General features: G+C 37.7%; 1 protein-coding gene, 2 long non-coding RNA genes and 1 pseudogene across 3 annotated transcripts; 3 read left to right on the top strand and 1 right to left on the bottom strand.

Annotated features, from left to right (window-relative positions):
* The first annotated feature begins 7,484 nt into the window (after positions 1 to 7,484).
* On the top strand, positions 7,485 to 7,916 carry LOC125591476. The gene is made up of 3 exons (XR_007327510.1): positions 7,485 to 7,564; positions 7,652 to 7,778; positions 7,873 to 7,916. It is a non-coding gene; the product is annotated as an uncharacterized LOC125591476 (long non-coding RNA).
* Positions 7,917 to 8,088: 172 nt separating this feature from the next.
* On the top strand, positions 8,089 to 10,162 carry LOC125591475. The gene is made up of 3 exons (XR_007327509.1): positions 8,089 to 8,184; positions 8,261 to 8,473; positions 8,562 to 10,162. It is a non-coding gene; the product is annotated as an uncharacterized LOC125591475 (long non-coding RNA).
* A 3,837-nt stretch (positions 10,163 to 13,999) lies between these two features.
* Positions 14,000 to 16,349, top strand: LOC106360522 (beta-glucuronosyltransferase GlcAT14A-like). Its single transcript, XM_013800134.3, has 5 exons — positions 14,000 to 14,333; positions 14,677 to 15,271; positions 15,406 to 15,481; positions 15,565 to 15,680; positions 15,763 to 16,349. Exons 2-5 carry the CDS (start codon positions 14,698 to 14,700, stop codon positions 16,260 to 16,262), a joined length of 1,266 nt encoding a protein of 421 aa, XP_013655588.1. The 5' UTR covers positions 14,000 to 14,333; positions 14,677 to 14,697; the 3' UTR covers positions 16,263 to 16,349.
* Positions 16,350 to 16,373: 24 nt separating this feature from the next.
* Positions 16,374 to 17,209, bottom strand: LOC106360521 (annotated as a pseudogene).
* Between the last annotated feature and the right edge of the window lie 3,958 nt (positions 17,210 to 21,167).

The raw sequence follows: 21,167 nt of genomic DNA, 5'->3' as shown, positions 1-21,167 counted from the left end.
AGTTCACGATAGTTGATGGGTTTCTGTTCCGAGGATCGCAACTCTGCATCCCGTCGTGTAGCTTGCGACTGAAGATCATTGAGGACTTGCACAAGGAGGGTCATGTGGGTCGTGATAGAACCCTCCAGTTAATGACCTCTGCGTACTACTGGCCGAGTCTCCGTAGGGATGTCGAGAGATACGTTGAGAGGTGCAGAGCATGTCAGCTCGCGAAGGGGCAAGCTACAAACGCGGGGCTGTACCTCCCTCTTCCAATACCAACACAGCCCTGGACTGATCTCAGTATGGACTTTGTTCTGGGTTTGCCGCGAACTCAGAAAGGTAATGACTCCATCTTTGTCGTTGTCGACCGTTTCTCCAAGATGGTCCACTTCATCCCTTGTAAGCGTACTACAGATGCTGTCAAAGTAGCACAACTTTTTTTTGCTGAGATTTACCGTCTCCATGGTCTTCCTACTTCGATTGTATCAGACAGAGACACTCGCTTCCTAAGTCATTTCTGGCGTTCTCTGTGGAAGATGTTGGGCACAAGCTTGGATATGAGTACTGCGTATCACCCTCAATCCGATGGCCAGACAGAGGTCGTCAACAGGTCTCTCGGCAACATGCTTCGTTCGCTGGTTGGTGATAACATCAAGTCATGGGATAATCGCCTATGCCAGGCTGAGTTCGCGCACAATCATGCTACCAATCGGTCGTCCGGTTTCAGTCCATTCAGAGTAGTGTATGGACATGTTCCGCGTTGCCCTCTCGATCTCGCGCCTCTCCCCGAATTGAATCGCTTTCATGGAGGAGCAGCCGAGTTTGTTGATTCTCTTCGCGAGGTTCATAAGCTAGTGTCACAGAATTTGGAGTCCTCTGCTCAAAGTTACAAAGAGCGTGCAGACAAGAAGCGCCGTGAGGTTCTGTTCGAACCAGGGGATCTTGTTTGGGTGGTTATGACGAAGGACAGACTTCCTGCCCACGAGTATAACAAGCTCAAGTCGCGCAAGTTGGGTCCGGTTGAGGTTCTGGAGCGGATTAACGCTAATGCGTACCGGTTGCAACTTCCACCTCACGTCAACACTTCGAATGTCTTCAACGTCAAGTTCTTATCTAAGTATCGAGGTGATAACGAGTTTCCAGATTCAGGGACGAATCTTCTCCTACCCGGGGAGACCTGATGCAGCGCATCCCTTGGTTTACGTTCGGTTATGTGTTAAACCGATAGTCACTCTTTCTGTCGAGTCATTAGGATTTGTCTTTATCTTAGGAGATCTTTTACAAGTTAGTTAATATTCATAGGATTAGGATAAGTCCAAGAAGAGTCGGTGTTCGTTTTCATTATATAAAGCAATCTAGCGTCATGTAAAAACTCACCTTTTGATTGAATTATTCAGAGCTTTTTACAGTTCTTATTTCTCTTGTTTTCGGCATTCAAACATCGAATCAACGACAACAGGAAAGCAAAGAGAGGTTTGGGCATTCTCAGACTAAACAAACTCCCTTTGAGTACTTGTGCTGCGCCACAATGGCTGTTGGGGAAATCTTCGATTACATGAAGCATGGGTCCGCCAAGGTAAATTTACAGCTGTAGATAAGCCACTGAAAACGACTTGACTGACCATGTAAATTAATTGGTTTTAAACCATCGCAGGAGGCATTTTTTTGACTGCATAGTGGGATTATGCTTATGTGTGTTAGTTTATTTATGTTAGTTTTGTATTTAAGCATGAGTTGGGAGTTAAATGAGATATGAAGAGAAAATTGCAGTAAGTAAATTGTTTCTTAAGAATTTGGGACCTATCACATAGACACGATAGATGATATTGAACGTAACTCTGCTTGGTACTATATTGCCAGTGGTTGTAAAACAAAGGCTAACAGAGTCCCTACTTCGTAATGTACCCAAAATTCACTACAAGAAAACACAAACTTAACGACGAAAATTAACGAGGAAAAGTAATCCTCGTAAAATTACGTCGAGTTTACAAAGAAATTACGTGGAAAAATAAAATCAGCGTTATTTCCTCGTAAATTAACGACGAAACCGTTTCGTCGTAAAGTCAGTGTAAAGTGACGTGGTTTTTACGAGGAAATACGCTTTCCTCGTAAATTCGACGTAAAATTAGCGTGTTCTTTACGAGGAAATAATTTACGTGTACTTAGCGAGGAAATTTTAGTTGTAACACGTTTTTTTCGGCCACCAAACTAATTTTTGTCGTAAATTCCTAGGAAAATTACAACTACCAGATTCGAAAGTTTCCTATGAATATGGACGTTTTAACATCATTTTAAACACACCAAAAAACAAAAACGTGAAAGAAAAAAAAAGGCGGGCTCCGGGAATATTTTCGAGTTGCGGAAGTGGATGTATATGCATAGAGATGCTAACGGGAGAGTGACGAAAGAATATCTTGCGGGGCTGGAGACATTTATGCATCAAGTAGATTCGACACCGCTCACCCAAGAAAGTGGTAAGATGTTCTGTCCTTGTCGGAAATGCAACAATTCGAAATTGGCAAACCGTGAAAATGTTTGGAAGCATTTAATAAATAGAGGTTTCACGCCAAATTACTATATATGGTTTCAACATGGGGAAGGTTATAATTATGATCAGAATGAAGCTAGTAGTAGTAATAGCAATTTCCAGGAAGAACCGGTTGATCATCATTTGCATAATGAACATAGTTACCATCAGGAGGAGATGGTAGATTATGATAGGGTTCATGATATGGTAGCTGATGCATTCGTAGCTCATGATGAAGATGAAGAGCCTAATATAGATGCAAAAAAGTTTTATGAAATGTTAAACGCGGTAAATCAGCCACTTTACAGTGGTTGTAGAGAAGGTCTCTGTAAATTGTCGTTGGCTGCTAGAATGATGAATATTAAAACGGATCACAATCTACCTGAAAGTTGCATGAATGAATGTGCAGACTTGTTTAAAGAGTATTTGCTGGAAGACAATGTGTCTGCTGATTCTTATTATGAGATTCAGAAACTGGTTTATAGTCTTGGGTTGCCTTCGGAGATGATAGATGTTTGCATCGACAACTGCATGATCTACTGGGGAGATGATGAAAAGTTAGAAGAATGTCGATTCTGCAAGAAGCCACGATTCAAGCCGCAAGGACGGAGACGTAATAGGATACCGTACCAAAGGATGTGGTATCTACCAATTACAGACAGATTGAAAAGATTGTACCAATCAGAGCAGACTGCTGGAAAGATGAGATGGCATGCCGAGCATACTCAGACGGATGGTGAGATGACTCATCCAACAGATGCAAGAGCCTGGAAACATTTTAACAAAGTACATCTGGATTTCGCTAGCAATAGTCAGAATGTGTATCTCGGATTATGCACAGATGGATTTAGTCCATTCGGAATGTCAGGGAGACAATATTCATTATGGCCAGTCTTTCTTACGCCATACAACTTGCCACCGGAGCTGTGCATGCAATGGGAATTGCTATTCTTGACCATATTAATACCTGGTCCGAACCATCCAAAAAGGTCTCTGGATGTTTTCCTACAACCACTGATAAAAGAGTTGAAGGATTTGTGGTCAACAGGGGTGAGGACATATGACTGCTCAACAAAGATGAATTTTACGATGCGAGCGATGCTTTTGTGGACCATAAGTGACTTTCCTGCCTATGGGATGTTGCCTGGATGGATTACACATGGGAGATTAGCTTGTTCATATTGTAATGAAACTACAGATGCGTTTCAACTGAAGAATGGTAGGAAGACAAGTTGGTTCGATTGTCACCGTCGATTTCTTCCCATTGGCCATCCGTACCGAAGAAACAAGAATTTGTTTAGGCACAAAAGGGTTGTGAGAGACACTCCTCCTCCATATCAAACTGGAGAACAAATTGAAGCGCAAATCGACTACTACGGAGCTAACGAAACAGTTCGTTGTGGTGGTAATTGGCATGTCCCTCGTAATATGTCTGATTCTTACGGTGTTCATCACAACTGGCACAAGAAGAGTATATTTTGGGAGTTGTCATATTGGAAGGATCTTCTTCTGCGCTACAACCTCGATGTGATGCATATAGAGAAGAATTTCTTTGAGAACATCATGAATACAATATTGAATGTCCCAGGGAAGACAAAAGACAACATAAAATCGAGGTTGGACTTGCCGGATATTTGCTCAAGAAGTAAGTTACAGATAAAAAACAATGGACAAGTTTCCGTTCCAATATTCAGATTGTCTTCAGAAAAAAAAATCGGTGTTGTTCAAGTGGGTGGCATCAGAAGTGAAGTTCCCGATGGGTATGTTTCAAATCTCTCTAGATGTGTTGAAAAGGGTCAAAAGTTCTCCGGGATGAAGAGTCATGATTGTCATGTCTTTATGCAATGACTATTGCCCTTTGCATTTGCGGAGCTACTTCCAACAAACGTACATGAAGCACTTGCAGATAGTATATTATAGCGCAGTAATTTTATAATGGTTTAGTTTGCAATAATATATGACTAATAATGTGTTTAATTGTTTTTGGAATGTAAAATAGGCATTAGAGCATTTTTCAGGGATCTGAGCACACGCACTCTTAAAGAAGAAGTTGTAGAACAGCTTCAGGAGAACATTCTCATCTTATTGTGCAACTTGGAGAAGATATTTCCTCCGAGATTTTTTGACGTCATGGAGCATCTAGCTGTCCACCTCCCATATGAGGCATTGCTTCGTGGACCTGTACATTACGGATGGATGTATCAGTATGAGCGAGCCATGAAATATTTGAAGGAAAAAGCAAAGAACCTCGCCAAAGTTGAAGGTTCTATAATTGCTGGAAGTTTGACGGAAGAAGTTTCTCACTACACATCGTACTACTTTGCGTCAAAAGTAGGTACCCGGAGAAGAGCTCCAAGAAGATATGATGATGGTGGTGTTGCGCCAACATATGCAGTTGCTGGTGTTCTAGACATCTTTAGCCAGATTGGGCGACTCGGTGGGAAATCAAAAGAGGTTTGGTGGTCGAGTGAACAAGACGCTCATAGTGCACACACCTATATTCTACTCAATTGCGAGGATCCATTGATGCGTTATTTTGAAAGGTAACATATATGGACACTTCTAAACACATATAAGTATATAATTGCAAAAGATTAATTAATATAAAATGTGATTTTACAGCCTATTTGTTTCTCAAGTCGAAGAAACATTTTCTGGTATATCCACAAGTGACGTAGACAAAAGGAAAGATCAACACTTTATTAAGTGGTTGAAGAATCAGGTATTAACTCAAACTCTTTTTCATACATGATATGTATTTCAACGTTCTCTTTATTTTTGCAGGTTGATTATGACGACGATGCAGATTATCCTAAGTGGTTACACGAAGTAATTCAATCTCCACTTGTAAAGGTCACCACATCACAGATGTATTTCACACGAGGCTATACTTTTCACACATATGAGTATGGTAGACATCGGACAACTAGTAACTATGGAATATGTGTGAAAGGGGAAACAGATTTCTACGGGATCTTGACAGAGATTATTGAAGTCGAATTCCCACAGATATTGAAGCTGAAATGCGTCCTCTTCAAATGTGAATGGTTCGACCCCGTCGTCAACAGAGGTGTTCGGTTTAACAAATTCGGTGTAGTTGATGTCAACGGTGGACGAAGGTACAACAAATTCGAGCCTTTCATCTTAGCTTCACAAGCAGACCAATTTAGCTTCCTTCCATACCCTCGGATGAGAGATTCGGGTATAAATTGGTTAGCCGTGATCAAAGTTACACCTCGAGGACGAATCATCAGTGGAGAAGAACCACCATTGTAAGAAGAACAGATAAATAAAGTCAAGGAACCTGAGCAAGAAATTGATGACATCCTTCTCATTGATCTGTATAATCACGAGTACGAAGATCTTACCGACGATGCCACAGACGAAGCTGTTGAAGACGAGTTTAATGAAAACAATGATGTTTCTAGTGATGAGAATGTTGATGTATCCGATTGATGTATTTGATTTTCTGTACGGTAATGGGTGTTTGTTTTAGAAATAAGATATATTGAGATTATAAGTTAAGGAATTGTGGTTTTAGAATTTGGGGTTTGGAATGGAAAGAATAGATTGAGGTTAAAGAATAGATTGAGGTTAAAGGGAAGATGGGTTTGGGGTTTGGAATATATGCAGTAGAAGATAAGGAAGATGGGGTTTGGGGTTTTGAGTTTCGGATTTTAGGGATTTAAACACAATCCTCGTTATTTCCTCGTATACTAACGAGGAACTTCGACGAATCCTAAAAGTAAAGAACGCGGGACTCGTTAATTCCACGTAAGCAGAAATCGTCGTAAACAAACTCTTAAGCTAACGAGGAAATAACGACGAAATAAAAAAAATAAAGAACGCGGTGCTCGGTAATTCCACGTAAGAGGAAATCGTCGTAAATACCTCGTAATCGGAAAACGCGGGCCTTGCTAATTCCTCGTAGAATAAAAACTAGAAAAAAAGAGAAGAGAAGAAAGATATTGGAATCACATGCGGCGAGACCTACGTAAGTCTAGCCCACATGTGTTCCAATATCTTTCTTCTCCTCTCTTTTTTTTTCAAATCTTTCTAATTTGAGATAGTGTGTGATTTGTGATAGTGTGTGATTTGAGATAGTGTGTGATTTGTGATAGCGTGTGATTTGTGAGTTTGTAAGTTTGTATGTGATTTGAGAAGGAAACTTGTGGGTATTTATAGAAAAGCGGGTCTCTCTAATTCCTCGTAAAGGGAGGACTCGTTAATTCCATGTAATGCAAAATCGTCGTAAAGACCTCGTAATCTGAAAACGCGGGCCTCGCTATTTCCTCGTTTAGTAAAACGCGGGCCTCGCTATTTCCTCGTATTGTAAAATGCGGGCCTTTGTAATTCCTCGTAACTTTACGAGGAAATTACGAGGACATGTAGTCTTATATATATACTCCCGAGCGCTCACTCTTTATTTCGTCTCAAATTCCTCTCCACTTCCTCTCTATTTCGTAGCAATGGTAAGTCTCTCTAATTCCTCTCTAATTTGATTAGTTTAGGATAGATCAGGTGGTTAGTGTATGGAATTTAGATAGGTTTACGGATTTTATGTTAACTAGTGTTGATTAGGTGGTTAGTGTTGGGAATTTAGATAGGTTTATAGAAATTGTTAATTACTGTTGATGTTAATTTTAAAATTAAATTTTTTTTTCGAGACGATTCGAAAGAACAGACTTACTCCCCATTACAGAGAGATGTTCGGTGAGCCTGGTAATCGTTTAGACCCGTCTTCTTCAGCTTCCGGTTCTTCTTCAGCTCCTGCTTTTTCGGGTCCGGAGACTGTCCCCGAGACCCAGTCTTCTCAGAGAGTCTCTCGGTCGCCTTCTTCTAGTGCACCTCATGTGCCTCTTCCGATGGCTCCTCCGACGATGCCTCCTCCTGTGCCTCTTCCGATGGCTCCTCCGATGCCCGCCGAGATTCATCCCGATTTGATGGTTCCTCCGAGTGTTCCTTCTCGCAGTACACTGTCGAGGACCTTCTCCGTCAGCCAGGCAGAGAAGGTTTACCAGTCATAGACCCCGACCGACCGGACAAAACTTTGTGGTATGTTACATTAATTTTTTTTTCAATTCTTTTTCAATTCTTTTATAACATTAATAAATAATTTATACTTTAAATTTGTTTTTTCAGGTTTGGGGTTGACAATTGTCTTGCATCAGACGTAATTGACACGATCAAAGGTTACTTCTCCATGCCACATCCGAACTGGAGAAAGACGCTGATCTGCGTCAGAAAGACGTGGTTCAAAATTTACGCTGTAAGTTACTTTTAATTAATTATATGTACTTTTATTTTTTCATGATTTATATATATATTTTTAAACTAATTATTAATTTAATTTTTTTTTGCAGCAAAAATATCATTGCTCCATGGGGGTCACTGAGAGGGTGAGGAAACAGTTTTACGCGAAGGCGAAAGTTCGCTTGTTGGACACGGTCTCCAACTGGAAGGGTGACTGGATCGTGAAGGGATATGAGTGTGGCAAACCCGCTGAGCTCACCACGGATGTGTGGGATGGACTCATCCGTTATTGGCGGGATCCTGAGTCCATCAGAATCGCCCAGTCTTGCTCTGCCTCCCGTAACACGGTAGATGAGCACGGACACGGGCCGATGCTTCACTCTACGGGCCAAAAACCTCACGCCGGTGTCCGTTTAGAAATAGTAATTAAATATTTTATTTAATTAAATTTTTAATATATATATATATGTATATTCTAACTTTATTAAATGTTTTTAGGCCAAAGAGACGGGACAACTCCCGTCTCTTATGCAACTTTACAAGAAGACCCACAAGAATAAGGCGGGCCAATTTCTAAATGGCAAGTCCGAGCAAATCTTAAACGACTTGGTTGCTCAGGTTGACGACCGCCAGACCCAGCTGACCCAGCAGTCCACCGACGGATTACCCGTCACCTTATCCACACATGAAGTGGATAAGATTTAAGAGGAGGTAAATTTTTTAAATTTTTAATTTTTTTTATTATTCATTTAATTTAACTATAAATTTTTACTAACAATATTTTTTTTTTGTTTCTAAGGTTGTCCCTAAGAAAAAGGGACGTACGTTGGGGATTGGTTCCGTCAACGATGTTCCGAGAGCGACATCGTCTTATGCTCAGACACGGGAAGATGAAGTCACTGCGCTGCTTAGAGAGTCCGAGCAGCTGTGTAGAGAGTCCGAGCAGCTGCGTAGAGAGTCCACTCAGCTGCGTAATGAGATGGACTCGACGCGATCTGCTTTCACAGCTCGTATGGGTGGACTCGAGGGCTTCTTGGACGTTGTAGCGGCCACAAATCCGGAATGGGAGTCCTTGTTGAGGAACTTGCGATGACAAAATCCCATTCCTGGCGAGTCATCATCCGACACACATCCCGAGGCGAATGTAGAGAGGAGGAGTGATGAATTCTACCGGACGATGAACGACTCTTATTTTTTTTTGGTTGTTGAATTATAAATTCAAAACTTATTTATATATAAAATATTTTGGTATTGATTTTTTTTAAAAAAAATTAATTTTATTAATAGATTAAATAATTTTAATTATTTTTAAAAATTATATTTTTAAATTCTGTAAAATAAAATAACGAAGTAAATTCGTAGCTAATTTACGACCTATTTACGTGGAAACTTTACGAGAAAATGACGAGAAAGAGTAATCGAGTAGTTTACGAGGATATGACGAGGAAAGATAAACGAGTACTTTACGAGGAAATACTTTCGTGGTTGTTACGTGTACTTTACGAGGTAAATCTTTCGAGATATTTACCTGTAGTTTACGAGGAACACATTTCGAGGTATTTACGAGGAAATCTAGCGACCTCCTTACGTGGAATATTTACGTGGTCTTTACGACGAAATGATTACTTCGTCTTTACGACGAAATATTTTCCTTGCTAATTTACGACGAATTGGCGAGAAAATATGTGTTACGACGAACGAGTAACGACGAAACGTGTTTCCTCGCTAATTCCTCGTAAAGCCTCTTTTACGATGAACTCACGAGAAAAACCGCACTCGTTAAACTTATGTTTTCTTGTAGTGATTTGGCAATGTTAGCGTCGCCGGAGTTGCCAAGTAAAGTACTCTAACCTCGAGAATCACTTATGCACCGGGTTGAAGTGATTTTTGTTTAAGTGAAACATTTGGAAAAAAAAAAGAAAACAATGTAACTGACACTGTGAACAAACAGTTTTGCGTTAAGCAATCTCAGTTTCATTATACTTATGTTATATTTGGCGCCGAGGCAACCATAAACACAGAGAAAAACTGAACAACATTCGGGTAAACGTCCTAAGCAATACTACAGTAAAGACAACTTTGAGAGTCTAACATAGCGAGCATATTCAGAACTATTTTACACTATAGGTGGGGTAATGTTTGTTAAACTTACAAAAGCACATACAAAATCTAAAGTTCAAGATATTTTTTTTACAAAAGTAACGTTGTTTCTTTGTATATATTCTCACTAATTGAGTCTTGCTCGAAAAAAGTTTCTGTTCCTCGCAAATAATTACGTCTGTTAATCAATCTTTATCTCATTTAGTTTTAAAAAAACATTTGTAAAGCAAAAGAACTTTCCAATTAAAAACTCTCATATATAAATCAAAGTTTTTTAAATGCATGTGTAGTATAATATTAAACCGGGTATGGTTTGTTGCATATTTAAACAAATAATTAATTATAGGCAGAACAAAGACGACATATAAATGTACCCGGTTATGTATATTGAACACAGTAGAGGTTATTGGTCGTTGTATTTTAATGGATTTGAAAATCTGAACTAAATCTAGTGTTATTGATTCTATGATTTTCAAATCTGTATTAAAATCATGTGTTATTGGTTAATGATTCATAAATTCTATATCAAATCAAGCGTTATTCAATCGTACGAATTTACTAATATATTTGATTTAATAATGGATTTGAATGGATTTGTTTGGATTTTTTTAGTTAAAAATACAAAGACTCAAATCCGAGGGAAAACCTACGGATTTGCATATTTTACTTGGATTTGTAAATACTATATGGATTTCTAAATCAATCAAAATATATAAACCAATAACATGAGACAAAAAAAAAAAAAAAACACAAACTTTTAGTTATGCTTACGTACTCTTCCAAATGCATGTGTAATAAAACGGGTAATATAAAAACCATTTCACCTTTGTCATATTTAAACAAATATATTTGGAGATTTTATAAAAAAAACTCCTCATTAATTACAAAATATTTAAACATCAACCTATACAGTCAAAAAGATATATGAATATTTCTGTCCACCTACAAAACTACAGTTTAGGCTCATAGCATTGTTTCCGTTAAATTGTTATCAATCTAAATCCTCCCATTCACATGGGACCCCAAAGTTGACCAACAAAGGTCATATACCAAATTCCAAGTTAGGAACCACACCTGCAAAGCCCGGTCATCACCAAGACCGTATACCAAAATAAACCCACCAGCTGAACTCTACTCCACCTTTAACTGAAACCATCATAACACACTGAATCAAAGCAGGCTGCATCATAACTACCAAGAGGCTAGACGTTTCCCATACCGCCCAAACACTACAAGAAAATTGTGTTTTAATAGCGGACGAATAACGCTATATAACGATACTATAGCGATTTTTGAAACGATGTATCATCGCCCGTCATAATAGGTAAAGGACATTAGATAACGGTTTTTTGCGTTGCTATCTTTTCTTCCGATACGATAGCGCTTTTCTATCTGCAATTAAATATTATTTAATAACGTGTCATAAATGCTATTACTTATATTAAAATTCTTTATTTTAAAAATTATTTATGGAAATTTAATTATTTAAAAATAAAAACATAATTAAAATTTAAACTGGTTTATATATTTAAAATTTTGTTTATTATTTAAACTGATTTATAATAAAACTGGTTTACAAAAAGAATATGATATACACATTAGAAAATAAATCAAAACTAAACCAAAAACTTAAACCAAGATTTAACCTAAACCTATTTACTAACTAAACCTAATACAGAAACGACTAAACCAATCTTCTTAACTCCGCCGTCTTCGACCTCTGGGTGCTTCCGCGTCTTCGGGCCTCCGCCTCAAATCACCTTGCTCTGAACCACATCTACCTCCGCCTCCGTCTCTGGTTCGTAACACCTCCGTCTCTGGTTCGTAACACCTCAGGTGCATCTCCGCTATGTCAACCTTCACCTCTGGCGCGCATCCCTTTCATCATTATTCTAGATATGTGAGCAAAAGTAATAGATTTTATTAGAAAATAAAAGATGAAAAGAAGATGAACACGTAAGAAGAGACAACCCAAAGAGGAGGAGGCGAGGTCATGGTGATTGTGGTTAGCTTGAACCTGTTGTGACAGACGACGAGTTTGAGAGATCGTGAGATGAGGATTGAATAGGTGATGAAAGAGGAGGATTGATAGGAGAAGATGATTGCAGGATATGAGATGATGGGAGAGGAGAATTTCAGATGAGTTATCATGAGCAAGAAGATTGAAGAGAAGGTGAGAGAGGAGGAGACGAGAGATCGTGAGAAAGAAGATGAAAGAGATAAAGCAAAAAAAAATAAAATATTAAACTGAATCACTTTTGTCCGTTAGATTGAGTTATATCAACGGTGGAGATCAAATATAGTAGCTATCCTCACCATCCTGTTTTAACCAATGAAATTTTTTAATCTTTGTTTTATTAATTGACCAATGAGAAAGAAGGAAAATGATTAACAAAAGAGTGAGTTGTAACCATTGGATTAAAAGGAATCAATAGTCATAGATTAACTAATCAAAATTGTTTTTATTTAATAGATGTTTTAAAAATTATAATTTTATTATGTAACTAGTTTTAGTTATATAAAAAATTAAATTATCATTTACAATTATAAAGTTACGAAAAGAACTATTGAATTTCAGATTTAACATATAAGATTTTAAAGCAAAGGTTTGTGTGATAGGGTTCAAAGGTTATATTCAAGGTTTGAAAAAGAAAATTAGAAAAGATCATATATTTATAATTATTTTTTTTAGTTTTTTGTTTTATTAAAACTTGGAAATATTAGATTTGGGATTTTTTATTTAAATTTTAGTGTTTATATTATGTTTTAATAGGGATATAGGGTTTAGGGTTTGAAAAGATGTAAATGATTTAGGGTTTGAGGTTTAGATTTAAGATTTGAATTGAAAATAAGATTTGAAAATATTAAAATTTAAATTTAAACTTAAGATTTAAGATTAGAATAGAAAAATATTTGAGCTTTAGGTTTGTGTTTATAATTTAGGGTTTAAAATATGTTATGAGTTTAGGGTTTTAAATAGCCAAACATGGCGTTTTTAATTATGTTTTGCTATTAAAACTAAGTGTTACGTTAAAACTATACACTATTATAGCGTTTTCAAATATGCCACTCTATCATAGCGTTTCGAAATGTACAAACGCTATCTAAGACTAAGGCGTATGTCATCCATAGCAGAAAGACAAAAAAATGCTATTCTCTACTGTTATTGAAACTCATATTTCTTGTAGCAGTGAAAAAACATAATATTCTTCAGTTACAAAGAAAATAATATAATTACACAATCCACGCATAGCGCGGATCCGGACCCAGTAAAAATAAAAAATAAAAATAAAGACTCGAGAGATAACGTTTATATGTCTGAAGCTTGACCACTTGACACTCATTATTTATTTCAGTGTATATGTTACTATATTCACCCAATGCTGATGAACTTAAGAGATATGCTGAGGAATTGGTGCAACTGTTGTAACATGGACATACCACTGAAACAGCTTTAGACTAACAAAATCCATAACATATTATTTAAATTTTTTAAAATGTTTAGCATAATACTCTATAATATAAAATGATTGGTTTGTTACTTTGTAGCAGTATCTCCATCTTCTCATATAATTCTAAGTTGACTGGTGGCATATCCACAACACACCATTGAACCAATTCACAGTGAATTTATAATGTAAAAAAGTTACAACAACAGAAAAACATTAAAAAGAATGTCATAAAAGATCAATTTTGCAGAGTAGTGAACATTGCATAACTCGAAGTAAACTAAAGTCATTAGTTTTTTTTCAAAAGCATTATTATTCAACACAACTTTGATAACAGTTTCATTATGACCAACTATTTATTTCGTAAACTCTTCAAAAGTAATTAGTTTACTGACCATCGTGACAACACACATGCTTGGCTTGCCGCTTACCAAATGTATGATATTGATACATAATGACTAAGCCATATCATCAGGTGCCACTTTTTGAAGAAAAAAAGAATGGATCGATTGATTAAAAGTTACGTTTAATATATCTAATGATAGTCTATTTGATCAAGTGATGGATTGCACGTTTGACTATTCGCATTTTTTTCTCCCCCATTTTCATTTTATTCGACAATGCAATCATTAACGTCGACGATCCATCACGTTTCCTCCAATGCTTTGCTTGTTTTTCTTTTAACACGTCTGTTTTTTTCGCCAATCTAAACCAAAATAATAAATGCTATTTATTAGGTATGGGCACTTAACAATAAATCAAAATCGAAGTATCTGTAACGAAAAGTCAAAGAGAATGCACCGTTTCTGGTAATGGAGTTAAAAAACATATATGTGTGGAAAACCGAAATCCACAAGAACTATAACTCTTTCTTTTATGTATTTTCTAAACAAAAGAGTTTTATTTACAGTTTCATTAATAAAAGTCCTCAAAGACAAATAAATCTTAGGCTCCTCCTGGATAGTGAAGTGCCCGGAGCTTTTAAGCATTCTTGCGTCACGTCCACGACAATCAAGAACCAGGTTTTTCTTTGTGTTTGCTCATGATCATCACATCCCTTACGTTTCTTAATGTGTGTTTTGATTCGTCCAGTATAGAATTTTTTTGACCTATTTTATTATTACAAAGATCGGCTCATACTTGTGATCACGTCGTTAAGATTCATTAACGATGAAATTCAGACAAGACATGAAGACAAATCCAAAACTTTGTTTGGTCGTTTTTGATTCATTGATCAATATAGATCACTGATTACGTACTCAATTCTATTTATTTATTTGGCGTAGGTAAGGGGCAAACTCCATTTGTGAATATATTTGCTTATTTCATTTGACTTATTCTTTTACGTAAACATTTCGTTTTCAGATCCTATGAATAGGCTCTTCAATGGCGTCTTCAAACTCAGAAAGGAGATGGATCTTCCCTCTAGCTATGGCTTCCCTCATGTTCATATTCCTCACAGCTGTATCTTTCAACATGGGTCTCCTCTCCTCCGTGCGTTCCATTAACTCACTCATCTTCTCCTCAAATATTCTACCAACCACAAATGAAACAACCGTCACATTCGCCGAGTCCAAGATCAAGCAACATCCTCCTCCTCCAGTACAGTCTAGTCCTCCTCGCTTTGGTTATCTAGTTTCAGGGTCAAGAGGTGACTTGGAAAGCCTATGGAGAGTTTTGAGAGCATTGTACCATCCGAGGAACCAATACGTTGTTCATCTCGATCTCGAGTCTCCTGCTGAAGAGAGGCTTGAGCTAGCTAAACGTGTGAGGGAAGATCCTGTTTTTAGCGACGTTGGGAATGTTTACATGATCACAAAGGCTAATCTTGTTACATATCGTGGACCAACTATGGTGGCTAATACGCTTCATGCATGTGCCATTCTCTTGAAGCTGAGTAAAGATTGGGATTGGTTTATAAATCTCAGTGCCTCAGATTATCCTCTAGTGACTCAAGATGGTATACATATATTAACGTCTAGACTGTCTTTTTATTATTATTATTATCCATAATATCTCATAGGTCCGAAGTCGGCCTTTAAAAATTTTGATTTAAAGAATAACCCTTTGTACCATAATGCTCTTTTTTTGCAGATCTTATTCATACATTCGCTGGACTAGACCGGAACCTCAACTTCATCGACCACTCTAGCAAACTTGGCTGGAAAGAGTAATGATTCTTGAAACTTCTCTGTACTATACTACTTTGAGATGTGTCTTGAAAGAGTAATGATTCTTGTGGTTTAATGGCAGAGATAAACGAGCAAAGCCACTGATCATAGACCCGGGACTGTACTCAACAAAGAAGTCAGATGTCTACTGGGTTACACCTCGTAGAACCATGCCAACTGCATTCAAACTATTCACTGGTGAGTAGTGTTTTCATTATTACTTGAGTAACAAGCAATGAAACTTGGCGACTAAACTATATGTTTTGATGGTAACTTTTAGGTTCTGCTTGGATGGTTTTGTCACGGTCCTTCATAGAATATTGCATTTGGGGATGGGACAATCTTCCACGGACTCTTCTAATGTATTACACCAACTTCCTCTCTACACCAGAAGGATATTTCCACACTGTGATATGCAACGCACCTGAGTATTCAAACACGGTGGTCAACCATGACCTGCATTACATCTCGTGGGACAAACCTCCCAAACAACATCCTCGGACTCTCAACATCAATGACACCAAGAGGATGATTGCAAGCGGAGCTGCGTTTGCACGCAAGTTCAGACACAATGATCTCGCTCTGGACAAGATTGATATAGAGCTGCTCGGTAGAGGTAACGGAAACTTCACGCCTGGTGGTTGGTGTGCAGGCGAGCCGAAATGCTCCAGGGTTGGTGATCCGTCGAGGATCAAACCGGGTCCTGGTGCAAACCGGCTAAGTGCGCTTGTTAGCAGACTTATTTGGTCATCTAAACTGACTCAAAGGCAATGTAGATAAGCTCAATGTGCTTGCAGCTTAATGCTGTCGTTAGAGATTTTGTCACTAATTTTGAAGCAAGAATAATATAGCAACTCACTTCTTTTCTTCATATAGAAACACTTGTCAAAATACAGTAAACCAATTTATAAATTTATCTGATATATAAGACAAACAACTCAACAACTAGTAGTGTTCATATGATTCTCCAACATACATATGGTTCATGAAGATAAGATACAGTCTATAGATAGCAATGGTTGTATATACTTGTTATACCACAATGACTTGGAATTTTACAGGCTATTTACATAGCGAGAGTGTGATAGAGCTAGAAGAGGAGAAGGCAAATGAGGAAGCAAAAAAATAGGAATATCGATACCCTATTAAGAGACTTCTCATGCTGCATCATCCTCTGGTTTTGATAAGGCTGAGCTACTGTGTTTGTGAAGGTTCCGAAGATCCTGGTGTAGACCAAGTCCCCGAACATTCCAATTACCGGGCAAAGAAAACTCATCATTACCGCACTGGCAAGGTCGGTTGATTCAGTTGTGGTGAAGGCACGAGGGGAGTATCGGTGGTTATGAAACGTTGGAGACAGAGATGGTTGTGTAGTGAAAGTTGATGGACCGGGTCTGCGTGGTATGTCTGTGAGCTCTGAGTTTTGTTTCTTGGAGGAAAACAAAGACATGCCTCTTCCATAGAGTGGAACCAAAGAGGTGACGGCAACGCTGGATTTGCAGACAGGGCAGTTGTTCTGATGGTGATCAATGGAGACAGGAGATAACTTAACGTGTAGCCACTTGTAGATGCAAGGCCAGCAGAAAAGGTGTCCGCAGAGAGTGACTACAGGATCATGAGCTGATGAGATTAGATTTTTGTCTGAGTGAGAAGCCATCTTCATGTGCTTGTTGAGGATCAGACCTGAATAAGTTCCCTTCCATAGGTGGCAATATTCTCTGTTCAATCATCTAAAGCTAAGATCAGAGGAGAAGCAATAGAAAGGAAACTAAATGAAAAAAAGTGAGCCTCTTTCAGCACCCAAACAACCCCTATGATTAACTAAACCTGATGTGACTTGTGTCTCTAAAATGTAAAATCCCCACAGCAATTCAAAGTTTTGTTTTTTTTTCTTCCAAAATCAAAGAAAGAGAGGACTAATAGCTCAAGAGGATCAATGAAACGAGAACAAGAGAATCAACGAACCTAGTAAGTCGGAGATGTTGAGGATGATGATTATCAAACTGCCAATGGGAGAAGTTTCAACGAACGATGGTGATGGTGATGATGATGATGATAATGGAGGTTTTAACAAGACAGCGACGGTGATAACTTCGTGCCTTCGTCTCTGCGGACAAGCTGGATAGGCTGATCTAAAATCTATTTACCATCCACTGTTGTCGAGTCTAAATAAAGACTTGGTGGATCATCCTAAATCTTAGACAATACTATATTGAGTAAATTAATTTTCCAGCAGAAAAAAATAAACTTGTAAACGTGCAAGACACTAAACCAATGTTCATAATATATTTTTTTTTTTTCAATTAATGTTCATAGTTTCATATAGATACACATTTTGGAGACCTCATTCATTACCTATAAACTCTGTAACCTGCTAAAAAAGTCACCGGACATGCTCATAAGATGAATACATGAAATAAGGAGCGTGAGAAGTTGTTGAGAGATTTAATTAGTATGGCTAAAGCTTTTTGAAATAGTGAGAAAAATTCATATTTGGACTAACAAGTGACAACCTCCCAGCTTCTGGCTTTAATCATTGCATAATAACACAACCTCCCTGATTAGTCACATGCCTGCTTTAGTTTTAGTCGCAATGTTTGACATGGCGCATGAGTAGGGTTCTGTGGGATTAAATCTGAAAGGTGATTTCGATGACTCATATTGTTGTTTTCGTTGGTCCAGCATTTGAGTCAACAATATGAAAAGCTGAAGTCTCACTCATTACAAAACATGACCAAAGAAGAATGTAGAATCCAGGGGGGTGGGGAAAGAGAAGATGATCCATTGGGGCATCATTATGGGTGGGATTTGTTAAAGTTTGTTAAAGGGTCTTTAACATTTTTTATTATTATTTTTTTGTTTAGGGATTAAGCTGAGGGTTTTTGCTAAATTAGTTGATTATTGATGGGACTAACCTTGTCCCTTACATAATTTAATTTATTATTTTAATTAATAATTAATGACATATATAAAAGAGAAGTTTTAAATAAAACATATAAAAGAAAAATGTAACATTTAAATTGAAAACAAAAGAAAATTACAAAAAAAAAATTACAAACATCATACTAAATAAAAGCAAATAGACATTTTATTCAATTCATAAAAACTTATAAATTATATGTTATTTGGAAGATGTCAAAATTTAGCCCGTATATTCTCGATCAAATCATTTTTTAAATTTTGATGGGCTTGTCTATTTCGAACGCTCGTTCGACGATCAATTATATTACCGAGATTTGAACGCATATTGACGGAAAATGTATCCACCTCTTCTCTTTCTTGAAATTCATCAACGTCATACTGAGTGGATGATGATCGTTCATCTTCGACAATCATATTATGGAGTATGATACATGCTCTCATAATATTTGCTATCTTCTCTTTATCCCATAAATGAGATGGGTTTCGGACAACGGCAAATCAAGCTTGTAGGACTCCAAAGGCACGCTCGACATCTTTTCGCACAGCTTCTTGGGTTTGAGCAAATAATGAATTCTTCTGACCTTGTGGTAGTCGGATAGATTGAATAAAAGTCGCCCATTTCGGATAAATACCATCCGTGAGATAATATGCCAAATGGTACGGATTACCATTAACATAGAAATTTACTTCTGGCGCTATTCCGTTAATAATGTCATCAAAAACGGGTGATCGATCAAGAATATTAAGGTCGTTCATAGTACCTGGAGCTCCAAAAAAACGCGTGTCATATCCAGAGGTCATATGAAGCTACCGCCTCCAAGACAATTGTTGGTTTATCGGTTCCTCGTGAATACATTCTTTTCCAAGCGGTGGGACAATTCTTCCACTCCCAATGCATACAGTCGATGCTTCCTACCATCCCCAGAAATCCACGTTGTTCTCCAATATATAATAGTCTTTGCAGGTCCTCCGGTGTGTGACGTCTTAGGTATTCATCGCCAAACAATTGAATTATTCCGGCGGCAAAATTGTGCAAACATTTTCGAGCTGTTGTTTTACCGAGTCGGACATATTCGTCCACTGTATCAGACCCACCACCATACGCCAATTGACGAATTGATGCGGTACATTTTTGGAGCGGAGATAGACTAGCCTGTCCGGTTGCATCTTCTCTTGGTTGAAAGTATTCTACTTCTGTCGACATACGATGCACAATACGCAAGAACAAGCTCTTGTTCATTTGAAACCGTCTTCGAAATAAGTTGTGCGGGTATGTTGGAGTTTCGCAAAAATAATCATTCCAGAGCTTCGTGTGGCCTTCTTCCCGGTTTCTCTCGATATGTATACGTGGTTTTCTCTTTTTTGGTTCTGGAATAAAATCAGGGGTTTCAAATAAATCTTCAAATATGGAATCAAATTCATCATCATCATCTTTGAGGTAATGATAATGTGAAGAAGAAGCCATTACAAAATTATAAAAGAGAGAATATGTTATGAAAGTGAGGAGAAGTGTAAGTTTTAATGAGAGAAGTGTATCTCTTATATGGTAAAGGAAGTGAGTGAGTTATTTACATCTTGTGACACTCCCGTGTATTTTTGGAAGAAAGAAAACAAAAACATGTGAGCACACAGTATTGTGACACTCCCGTATATTTTTGGAAGCTTGAGAACAAAAACATGTGAGTACATTACAAGTCCATCATTAGTACAATGCATTACAAAACATTACATAAAGCATTACAAGTAAGCCTTACAACACAAGCATTACGAGTCACTCAAACTACTCAAACCCATAACAGAAGCACCACTCCTATTAAAACTAACACAAGAACCATTACCCCGAGAAAAAACTCAAACCCATAGCTAAACTTAGATTTCTCCTTAGCTAAGTCACACACCATCTTCTCTAGAATGGCCAGCTTCTGCTCAGTCTCGTAGGCAGACGAAAGGGCAAGACTGTCGACCTTTTCAGACAGCAGAAGAACGTGTCTATCTCTGGCTCTCATCTCCTCCATCACTGCCTCATCCCACCATTTCCATACGTGACACTCCCCATCATTTACATTCACACAAGTGTAGTATCTTCTACCTGTGAGCACATACGCAAGAAGATATGAGAAGTGACAATAGAAACAATGTTTTTAATCTAAATGAGAAGTGAGAGTATACAGTATCTTCTACCAATATCATTCCACCGACTGTCTGATGTTGCAAGTACCGGCTGAGGGCCACAGTAGCATCTCTGGGGGAAGCCGAACTCAACCTCGGGTTGTGGAGGGTACTGAACCGGTGAACGTCTTTGTAAGCTTATCTCCGCTTGGTCACGTCGAATTAAGGCATCCGTCTCGCTGTCGCCACTGTCCACATCGTTACCAAATAAATCCTCTGACTCCGAAGGCTGGCTATAGCTGTAGTCAAGTCCCATGTTCCTCTTAACCTGCAGAAAACGTCGAGTTATTATTAGAATTCAGATTAAGCAAGAACATTCATAGTATACATTTAAGCAAGAACATTCATAGTATACATTTAAGCAAGACATTGTTATTTTAATTATTAAAAAGACTTAGTTATTATAATACATAGTTATTAAAAAGAGAAACTGATTTAATAAGACAAACATATTATAAAGACAAACATGTTAAGACAGAGATTTAAAAAGAAAAACATAAAAACAGAGATTTAAAAGGACAAACATATTGAAACCAAGATTTAAAAAGACTTAGTTATTAAAACAGAAGAATAAGCTCTAATTATTCAGAAGTA

Source organism: Brassica napus, chromosome C8, assembly GCF_020379485.1.
Source record: "Brassica napus cultivar Da-Ae chromosome C8, Da-Ae, whole genome shotgun sequence".
NCBI lineage: Eukaryota > Viridiplantae > Streptophyta > Magnoliopsida > Brassicales > Brassicaceae > Brassica > Brassica napus.
Note: the sequence above shows the minus strand (reverse complement) of the source record. Positions and strands in the feature narration are given on the sequence as shown.